General features: G+C 51.4%; 1 protein-coding gene across 1 annotated transcript; it reads right to left on the bottom strand.

The window, feature by feature from the left end:
* Positions 1–934: 934 nt before the first annotated feature.
* Positions 935–10,293, bottom strand: RFC5 (replication factor C subunit 5). The gene is made up of 11 exons (XM_004597781.3): positions 10,123–10,293; positions 8,988–9,052; positions 8,610–8,746; positions 7,354–7,433; positions 6,697–6,770; positions 5,583–5,742; positions 4,904–4,985; positions 4,387–4,516; positions 3,329–3,406; positions 2,356–2,410; positions 935–1,274 (listed from the first exon to the last, which is right to left on the bottom strand). Exons 1-11 carry the CDS (start codon positions 10,185–10,187, stop codon positions 1,178–1,180), a joined length of 1,023 nt encoding a protein of 340 aa, XP_004597838.1. The 5' UTR covers positions 10,188–10,293; the 3' UTR covers positions 935–1,177.
* Positions 10,294–11,157: the final 864 nt, after the last annotated feature.

Here is an 11,157-nt window from a genome sequence, read left to right as displayed (position 1 = left end):
CACTGAATGAGCTGCTTTCCCACCATTCCATGAAAACCACAACTCAGACCATCCTAAAAATCCAATGCTTCTGTCAAGAGCAGCCTCCATTCTGAGTGTAGAGACAGGGCCTTAACACATGAGCCAGTTCAAGTCAGCGTGCAGCTGGCCAAGGGGAGAGTCACTTGCGAGGTGACCAGCCAGCAAACTGCCTTTATTGTGAAGACATTGACATAAGGACAGCTGATGTACTGTTAGATCTGTACAAACTCCTAGTCCTCTCGGCAGTCCTGGCTGTGGTCAGGTTCAACCTCACCTCTGCCTTCTGTGCACTCAACCAGCCCGCATTACAGAGCCTCTGGTCCCCAGGAGTATAGTTCAAAGGCTTCACTCCATATTTTAAGTTAAAAGGCTTTTTTCCCCTGCTTTTCACATTACAATTTGGAACTTGCTGGTAACTCCTCACCTTAAAGAGGAGAAATAAAAAGGCCAGTTTTTTTTTTTAAATAAGAAAATTCTGTTCTTTTACTTAAAACTTATTTATTTGAAAGGCAGAGTTACAGAGAGACCTTCCATCCGCCGGTTCACTGCCCAAACGGCCGCTGACAGTCGAACCCGGGTCAGGCCGAAACCAGGAGTTATCCAGGTCACCCACGTGGGTGACGGAATCAGATACCTGGGTCACTTCCAGCTATTTCCCAAGTGTGTTAGCAAGAAGCTGGATTGCAAACGGGAGAGGCTGGGAACTGAACTAGTGCTTATATGGGATGCCTGCGTGGCAGACAGTAACTTATCCCATGGCACCACATCTGCCCCCACAGTCTGTTTTTTGCCAATAGTGTTGGCCGTAACAGCACCAAAGAGGACATGCACGGACTTTGGAGGAAGCCTTTGTGTTCCACTGAAATGGGGCAGGCCAGTTACTTCCCTGTCACTGAAAAGGTAGAAGCGTCAATGCTGGTGAAACAAAGTTTTTTTTTTTCCTCCTACAGTACAGAGAAAAGCGACACAATAAAATTGTCCTGAACACCCCTCGCCCCTCAGCAAACGGCGCGAACATAAGACTTTCAGGTGGGTGCCCATCTACAGTGGGAGCAGCGGTTTCCAAGGCTTGGGGTGACTCAGCTCATTTTGTGTCCATAACTGAGTCCTTTGCCCCCAGGCCCAGCTGGGCACTGGGGTCAAGGTCTGGGGCCACCTAGGCCTCTGAGACAATGAGGTCCCTGGTGACTTGAAAAGCGGCAATGAGAGAACTCAGCTGAATCTTCTCGTTGGTGCCAACAGAAAGTCTGTACCTGAAAGAAATCCAACACAGGGGTAAGAGTGAAGAACGGAGGTCAAGAGTTGAGACGTCACTTTCCAGACAGGGCTGGGAGTTGACCAAAACTCAGCCTGGATAGCCCTCTTCTATCTGGCCTCGTAACATTTACCTTTGGCCTTAAACATGGATTTGCAAATCTGATTCAAAATGGTGAAGAGAAGCTAGGTTTTTGTTTTGTTTTGTTTTTTTGTTTGTTTGTTTGTTTTTGAGGATTTTAATGTCTTCCCCCCATTTTTATTATTTTATGATACAGTTCTATAGGCTGTGTGACTTTAAGATAGATTATATAAGTTGTAGTTATCAGTGGCAGTGTCCACACTTGGTTATGACAGACACACAGGATTCCTGGGATAAAAGATGATTTGTTCACCTGCATGATGTTTTCTTCCTCTCAGTGAAGGCACTTCCCTGCCTAGGAGGTCTGGGTGACCTGCCAAGTCAGTAGCCTCAGCCAAGCAGGCTGCTGATGGCTTATGTGCCATTTCTTGCGTGTCTGTCAATGCAACATCATATGATGTACTGGGAAAGGGTGACCTAATTTGTGTGCCTGACAGCCAGCACACTGGACAGCAGGTCTGAGTTGGCCTGTGCGGATGCCTATTTGAACCCAGTGCTCTGCCTACTTAAATGATAGCTGCCAGCCCCACGGGGGTTAATAACAGTGTTTACTGAACCAGGCAAAGTGGAAAATTGAGTCTGCTGTTTGGTTTTCCCCCAGTATGCTTTAGTATGCCAGAATGCCTTCTTAACAGCTGGAGAGCTGGTCGTCCCCATGTGACCTCAATCTCTGGACTAAACCGTGACTATCTGCAGAATGGATGTGGGCTCAGCCTTGGGGTCTCAGGGGAGGCCCTCACCCCAAATCTGACAGTCCCATGCCACACCTTGCCGTCACTCCTCTGTCCTTTAAATAAGAAGCTGTCATCTTTTGCCACGTCCCAGTCAAGACCATCAAGAAATGGATTGTATCTTATGTGGAGGGTTTAGTCAAAGCTGAGAATGAGCATCGAGAGACAAAACACCAGAGGCGGGGCTTCTGCAAAAATAATACTCACTCAATATCTGCCATTTTGGTCAAGAGATGTATTCGGACTGATGATGGAAAGTCAACTGAGGGAAAAGAGAAACCCAGTGAGGCAGAATGAGCAAAGGCAGAAATCTCAAACAGCTCAGGAGCCCCCGAGGCCTCAGGCTGAACTCTAGAATTGCTGTGAACACATCTCCAAGACGAGAAGAGGGCATCATGACCTAAGCCAGCAGCTGGCTGTGCGCAGGCAGCACCCACATTCACCGACCCCATTCAGGCTGGCAGTCATGCAGGAGAGAGCTGCTCATGGGGCCCCTGGAGCCGGAAAGACGCCCAGACCCGCTGCTGCTTCAGAGCCCCATCCATCTGGACCACAGTGATTGCCTCCATGCTATGGGGCTGAGAATCCATTACATTCGAAGGTACCAGGAGAACGACTCAGGGCGGTTTTCTTCAGGCCTCTGGCTTATATCCAGGTGTACATCCCTTGTTTTGCCAAGGGCCATTTGGGTGTTCATAACATCATTCGTGGGTCACACAGAATGGTTGACTAGAAACTAGCCAGCTGCACATGTATGGAGTTTCCTGACCTTCCCACAGTGACCTTGGCAGGGGCACAGTGATTTCACAAGCCCTGTGTGGCCTGCTGGCTGGACAATCCCCACCCATGGTTTATATGAGCACACATCTCCCTCTTCTCAGGCAAGTAATCTTGTAGGAGTGTCAAGTCAAACATGCTAAGTTTTGCTATAAAACACAAACTCCTGGAGGAAACAGCCGATACAAGGTGGTTTTCTCTCCCCGCCCCCACTGTCACTTGCTCCAGCAATTCTAGAGATCCAAAAGTGGTTTTCAATTGCAAGGCAGTCCTGCCAAAAGAGAGAGGTCAGATTCATGCTCCCTCATTCCTTTTCAAGAATAAAGCCTCGTTCTCTGTCGAACTGTCGTTCGTAACCCAGAACTACGTGACGTTTTGGTGGGGGAAGTGGCCAGTCACCTACCTCTGTGCACAAACAAGTGGATCTCTGTCAGGATGTCCTGCAGTGCCAGCCCCTTCACGGTTTTCAGCTCCATAATGTCTAGAGAGGAACAGCTAAGGCCAAAGGAACAGCATCCAGCACACACATCCTACACAAGTTTCGCCTCCCAATCCCAGCGAGCAGCTCTTCATTTCATTTCTTGGGGAGGCAGAGATGGGCAGGGATTTCCATTGCGCCCACGATAGCCAGAGCTGGGAGTGAGGAACTCGGTTCATGCCTCCCACACGGGTGACAGCGACCCAAGCACCTGAACCTGTGGTTTCCTCTTTCCCAAGATAGAATCAACGAAGGTACGATTGGGAGCAAAGCCAGGACTTAAACCCAGGCAGGTTCTCTGATGTTGGGTGCAGGTATCCTATGCTGGGTCTTACACATTAGCAGAGAGCTGGATCAGAAGTAGATCAGCAGGGATGCCTAACAGTGCCCACATGGGAGGTTAGGCCAGCAGTGTAAGCTGCAGCTTAGTTGGCCACCCCACAGCGCCAGCACTCTAAGCAAACTCCCATTCTGGAGAGACTATTTAAAGGAACACTGGTGATTCCAGACACAACACTTTCTCAATTTGAAGCTGTACATATTGGGCCTCAGTTTTTTTTTCTTTCTTTTTTTTCTTATGTTTTATCTTCAGCAAGGGCTTTCTGGAAGGTAACAGTTGTCCCTCCTCCTACTAGAGCACACAGCCAAATGCCTTCCAAAAAGTCTCCATGGTACTATGGCTAGCTTTTAATCCCACAGCAAGCTAATAGTGGCCACTTGAAAATCCTTACAGCTCCCACTGCAAGGCCCAACTGCTGCCCTGCCCTTCCAACCTCAGGCAGGTCAGAGCCTTGCAGGAAGAACCCAGGGCGCTGAAGACAAGCCCTTACTGCACCTGCTGACACTCGTTCCCACTGCCAGCTGACCAAAGAGAGGCACAGGCAGCCACTATCCTTTGCCAGCAAGGTATCCACGCTGGCCTGAGTTGTGTGAGCCCCTGTGGCTACCTTCAGGCCTCAGGCACTGGCCACGACCAAGGATACTCCTATAGGCTGTGCTGAAATCCTGGTTCAACATCCAGTCTAGAATGTTGGCGATGTCGGACTTGAGCGGGTGGCCCGTGCAGGTGTAGACGGTCTCCTCGGTCACCTTGTCGAAGGCCATGTTGGTACTCTGTGCAGACAGGGGGACAGATCCCAGGGGTGGCTGTGGGCAGCCACAGAGGCAGGGAGAACTAGTGCAGACAGCAATACCAGGGAGCTCAGGACAACCTGAACCATATATATATACATATGTGTGTGTTTTTTTTTTCTTTTAAATAGTGGTAAGAGCTGGCTTATTAGTGGAAGCTGTTGCTGGCCAGCTCTTAGGGCTGCGGAGTCCTTCTGTGTCTACACTTGATTCCAACAAATGACTCCATGACTTAAAATGCAAAGGCTGCATGGTGGTGATGGGGACAGGTCTAGCGCTCGGCCCTGTCTGGGCCTCTGCATCCAGAGTGGTGGTCCTGTGGCTTGGGCCTTTCTTGAGCAAGACGGGCTGCAAGCAGGGCGCCCCTACCTGCAGAATGTTCAGAGCTCTCCGCATGTCTCCGCAGGAAAGAGTTATAAGAGCTTTCATCCCATCCTCGCTTACATAAACCCTGGAAGGAAGCAGGCGAAAGGGACCTATTTATTTACTAGGCCTCCCTAGAGCACGGAACTCACCGAGGGAGACCAGATGGCCCAGAATGATTACGATTTTGAAACAACAAGAGGAGAGCTCATGATTCTCTCCTGACCTGTGCCTTCTAGAACTCACTCTCTGGCACAAGCGACTGCACTTTATGTTAGGAGTCTCAGCCACGCAAGGTAGAGACCCTTTTTTAGGAATGGGGTCCTGGTGCTGAGCCACCAGCCTCAGCTTATGTTCTCAGGGAGAAGACGCCCTGGCCCCAGACAAACGGCAGCTTGGGCTGGCTGCTGGCGTGGCATCTGACTACACAGAACGCGAGGTCTCAGAACGCAGCACCTTCGCCAAGGGCCTCGGCAGCAGGCTGTTTGCAGTGACAAAGCCGAGTGGGAGGAAGCCGGCGCGGCGAGAAATGCAGAGAAGCACCCAAGGACGGTAGGGGGAGGAATGTCTGCGAGACGCCAGGGAGGCTGGGAGCAGCTGCAGGCCCCATGAGACTCCACGCTCACTGGGCATCCCGCCTGCGGACAGGTGCTGGCCGCCACCCCAGGCCTCCTGGGACACTCACTTCTCCTGCTCCACCACGTGCTCCAGGCGGGGAACCATGAGTTCTGGCGTCAGGGGACCAAAGCGGAACCTGGTGCATCGGGACTGCAAGGCGGGGATGATCTTGGACAGGTAGTTACAGATGAGGCAAAATCTGGTATTTTCCGTGAATTTCTCGATCACTGGGGAGGCAGAATGAGGCGGCACGTTAAAAGCCAGGCTGATTCTCCTGAAGACCCCCAACCCCTGGAAATTCTCTGGGGTCCCATCGAAGGTAAAGGAAAAACACTGCAGAGTGCAAACTAGAGGGTGTATAACCACTGGAGGGGTGCTCTGGGGATTCACAGGACACTTCCTTTTGGATGGTGTGCCATCCAACTCGGGTACTCCTGGGCAGAGGTGGGGTGGGGGATGTGGTGGCTTTTTGAAGACTTCCCCATGGAGCTGGTGACCTTGCCTGGACCCGAGAGCACTCTGGGGACTACCAACCCCGCAGGCAGAGGTGAGGATGCTGGCTCCCCACCGGCCCTGCCCAGGGATCCGCCCAGATGACAGTTGCTCTGCAGAGCAGGATGCTGAAGGAACAGCCAGAGCTGTCTCCAGTCTCCTCCTCCTCCTGCTGCTTTTTCTCCTCAGTATGTGCACAATCCTCTCCTTCCCTGCCAAGTTCTTAGCACGTTCTGCTCTCAGAGCTGATTCACTCCAAATCCCGAGACAGTTTAGTGTATCCTTCAAGACGGATGGATGGACTCAGACCCCGCGAATCCACCAGCACAGCTCTCCCCGCCCCGCCTGGTTTTCCCTGGGGTGCCTGGCGAGGTAAGGGCAGTTCTCTGAGTGCCACCAAATGTCCCCATTCTTTTACAATGTGGCCACTTTGGATCTCAGGGTGTACCAACAGAAAGGTTGACTGGCCCAGGAACTAATGCCCTTCCCAGGGACTGAGAAAGTTCCCAACCCTGGAATCCAATGCAGAGGTCCAAGAGGGTGAAACACCCAGGCTAGGTCCTCCGTGTGCTGGAAGGGAAGCCCCTACCAGACAGGCGAATTCTCTCTGGGCCAAGGAGGCCTGCCACAGCTCAGGGCTTCCCCCAAACGCCCTCGGCAGCCAGCGTGTCCCTGGCGGCTCCTCTTACCTCTTCTCAAGGCATTCTGGGCATCCTGGGTCATGGCATCGGCTTCATCCAAGATCACCAGTTTAAAGCCTTTCCTAGAGAAACACCCGGCACTGTCTTGAGAATTCTTCCATGTCACTTTGCCACTTGGACTTAAACCTCTGTGTGCACACTGGAGCTGGCAGGCCCTGCCTTGCCAAGTTCACTTCTCCTGGAACTAGGGCCGACACCTGCACCCACAGGGCCAGTGTCCGTGGCTGCAGCTGCTCTTGCCAGGAGCCGAGGCCTCCCTCCTGTTGTCTCTGCTGCCCGCCTTTTCCACCTGGCATTCCACCTGCTCCTTGCCACCTCCTTCCTTCCTCAGGTTTAAGTCTTCACACCATACAGCCTGCATATACTTTTAGATCTAAGTTTATTCTGTTTAACCTTGAACTAGCTCTTTTAGTCCTAACATCTAGTTAGGATGTAATCAGTTCTTGCTCACCTGACAAAACTTCATGAGGATACTTGTTACAATAGGTTTAGATAATTAGACTATTTCTTACCACCATCCTGGTACTTTATTTTTCCTGCTGCTTTGGACAAAGGCTTTTTTTCCTCATCATATTGGAAAACTAAGCCATATCACCTCACTGATCCAAATCTCTAGGGGGAGATAGGCATGCAAATAATTCTTACTTAAATATTGTCCTTGTGCTGGCAAAGCTCAGGATTGGTCCCCGAACAATATCAATCCCTCGGTCATCTGAAGCATTCAGCTAAATGTGGGAGAGAAAGGCCAAAATAAAAACCACAGCTCGCTATCTATAAAATCATGTTTTATTTGTTTTTCAATGTTATTTCTTTTCAACTACCTGAAAGGCAGAGTAACAGATAGATAGAGACTTTGCATTTGCTGGTTCTGTCCCCAATGTCGCAACAGCGAGGGCTGTGCCAGGCTGAAGCCAGATGCCTGGCATGCTACCCAAGCCGCCTAGAGAGGTGGGTCTTCTGCCACCCCCAGGATACATTAGTAGGAAGCTGGATCAGAAACAGAGGAGCCTAAAAAAACCAAGCCAACAAATCCACAGCTGTCCTCAAAACTCACTCAGCCATTCTATGACATGCTGAAGGTCAATGGCAGCTTTGTCAACCCCTCAGGGATGGTCACGCCACACAATCTGGGCAGGTGATTCCCTGGCCTGGCGGCACTGGACAGCACGCCTGGTAGGGATGGAATGACACTGGAGCTGCCACAATCCAAGGCTACAGCATATTCTTAACCTGCCACAACACGAACAGCAAGGTTCCAGGAGCACAGCGGAAACCTAAGGCTGCATGGTTTCTTTTTCTGGCAAAAACAACATCTGGATTTGTATAATCCATGTATTTCAAACAAGTTCCTGCTATATACAGATGCAATAATAAGAGAGTTCAATGACGCGATGACTTAAAAGCTGCTGATGCGGGGTACTGCAGGACCATGCAGCACCTGTGTTCACCCTGGCCTGCTGGCACCTGGTGGGCAGGACAGCACCTGGAGATGCGCTCTGCAGTGCCGGCTGCTGGTAACTCCCCACCCCCAGGCCCAGGGCACCACTCTCTTCATACCCCAGTCTCTGTCAGGCTCCTATTGGCCAAATCCAACCAGGATTTGTGAGGGAGCTTCTGGGGTACACAGCTTGGCCTTCTGGGAAAGAAATGCTACGGAATAAAAAAAAAAAAAAAGAAATGCTACGAGGGATAAGCCGGGAGGGACTGAGTAAAAGCTGGGCTCAGCAGAGAAAAATGGCTCCCTTATCTTATAAGCATCACAGGGCCCAAAAGAAGCCTTACAGGTAAAAAAGCAAACTGGAGGATCTCATTTCAAAGTCAGTTTCCGTCTCAACTGCCCCTGAGGCAACTTATATCAAAAGCTCTAATAAAACCCTGCAGGACACAGGACTATGGCTTACCTCTAAGACCATGGAGCCGAATTCTTTGTCTCTATAGAGCTGCTTGGCACAGGCTAGGATGGTGGATGTCTTCCCGGTCCCTGGGGGACCATAGAGGAGCAGATGCGGCAGGCGGTCTTCATTGATAAACTTCTGAACTGAGGAGCAGGAAGAAAGGGCGCCACCATCATTGTTTGGGATTGGTCTCGTGCCCCAGTGCCATGTCCAAGGCGGGGGCAGGTGCAGGAACTAAAGAAGGGTGTCACCCTTAAGGCCGCACCCCACAAAGCTCCATCACATCCTTCAAGGTTATAATTCTGTGTGTTGTATTTCATCAAGAAATTGGCACCAGGTGCTCCCTCAGCCCACCCCAAGAGGCACGGCCAGGCGGCTACTCACTGGTACTCAGAATGTCCCGATGCGAAATGAGATCATCCAGGGTCTGGGGCCGGTATTTTTCAACCCTGGAACACAATTCAGAATGTACACAGCTCAAGAATGGTTTGGTTTGCACAAAAGAATGCTTTTGTTACGAACCTAACGAAAAGAGGAAGAGAAACAAAACGCTCAAAGTTTCTATACGGATGTGTGGTTCTCTCTCTTTTTTTGGATGTGTGGTTCTCAAACCAGGGTGAGTATGTCCTGCAGGGACACTGGATGATATCTGGAGACATTTTTAGTAATGAGAACTGGGTGCTACTACATGGTACAAGACACAGGACAGCCTCCCTGCCCACCTCCAAATCTAAACCAAAATGCTAAGAGCACAAGATTGGAAAAGGGAGCTCTAATCTTCCCTTTCCAGCTGTCCACCTCACACGGCAACCTGGAACCGGCACCTCTTATTATGGTGAATTCAAAGTTGAACTCACATCCACCAGCAGGCAGATGCATAAATGACGGGTGGACCAGGGGTAACACAACAGAATACCATTCTAGCATTCGGCCACAAAAAAGGAATGACAACCGGACACATGCCACGATACAGGAAAAAAAAAAAAAAAAGAATGCCAGGCGTTAGCGGAAGGGCAAATGTGCGGGGCTGCCCATGGATACGCAGTTTCCAGTTTCTGGAAGTAGATGGTGAGGTGTTCCTGCCTGATGCCACTGACAAAGTACACGTCTAGTGGGAACTTTCTGTGCGTTTTACCAGGATCAAAAACAGCAAAAAACAATGCCCAGTTTTCCTAAACGAAGCCACCTCCCTTCAAGGTGCAGCCAAGGATCAGCACCCCAGGGTTGCCGCGGGAAGGCCAGGAGTGCAAGACCCGAGCTCAGACCACCCGGGGCAAACCCAGTCCATCTCCCCCTGAAGCCAAGCGAAGTCACCTTTTCAAGGTGCTCCCTCCTGTGTGAAGCACCCACGGTCACAGGCACTCCCGTGCAGCATGGAAGACCCCGCAAGAGCCCCAGGCAGAAGCTAGGGGTCCAGGGCCAAAGCCTCCAGCCTCGAGGGTCGCGCCACCTGCCCCCCACCTCATTCCCGACGCGGCCGACCCCCTTTGTCCTCCGCGACAGCCGGGCCTCCTCCTACCAGGGCAGGTTCCGGATCTTGGCCGATGCGGGCTGCTCCTGCTGCTGTCCGGCTGAGCTGTCCATGGCTGGGAGACCGCGATGACCACGCCCGCGAGACCCTAACCCCAGGGAACCCCGACAGAAGGAAACCTCGGCCCTTGCGCTTAAGGGTTCGCGCGCAAAAGCCTCTCTCGCGAGACCCAGCCACCTGCTTCCGACTTCCTCCCGAGGTCCCGCCCCGTCCCCGTTGCTAAGGCGCCGGTTGCTAGGTTACCGGAGGCGCGGACGGCCAGCTTCCCTTGGCCTCTGCCCCTCCAACCTGTTCTGAACACAGGGAGGGAAGCCAGCGAGGCGAGGCCTCCCCCAACACTCAACATCTTTATCAATTAGGGTCTCAAAGCCAGTTCCAGCCATCACCCGAATTCAACCACGTTCGAAGGATTAACCGGCAACCAGAACTAAAAACAACAACAACAAAATCTTAGCAAAAAGAGTCCCAAATGACACAGGCAGCTCATGCATGCCTATAATAAAATAATTCTGATTTTAAAACTTGCTCGTAAGACGTTTTCGGCCGCAAAGCAGGGAGGTAGGTAAATACATGGACGTGAATACAACCCCAACCAGTCATAACTGCAGCCAGCCCCGGGGAATTTAGAGGACTGGTGGGAGAGAAAAATGAGGCCAGGGTGAAGAGAAAAACAAAGCAGGGCTTCCAGTTGGGTAGATGCGCAGCGCTGGAAGGGCCTGGTTAATAAACACTGAGGAAGGCTCTCTGAGCTCTGGGGTCCGAATCTTCGAGGCGAAAGGACTCTCCATCCCCTCCCAGAGCCCCTGAGTTCAAGTCCTGCTGCCTTTTCTGTTGTGATCTGCCACTGCAGACCCTGGAAAGCAGAAGTGATGGCCGAGATACATGGGTCCCTGGCACCCACGCTGGGGAGACCTGGGGTGGGTCCCAGCTGTTTCAGGCATCTGGGGGGTGGGGGGAAACCACTGTATGTCCATGAGTATGTATAACATCTATAACACAATACTTATTGTAAAAAAAAAAATG

This window comes from Ochotona princeps, chromosome 29, assembly GCF_030435755.1.
Source record: "Ochotona princeps isolate mOchPri1 chromosome 29, mOchPri1.hap1, whole genome shotgun sequence".
Taxonomy (NCBI): domain Eukaryota; kingdom Metazoa; phylum Chordata; class Mammalia; order Lagomorpha; family Ochotonidae; genus Ochotona; species Ochotona princeps.
Note: the sequence above shows the minus strand (reverse complement) of the source record. Positions and strands in the feature narration are given on the sequence as shown.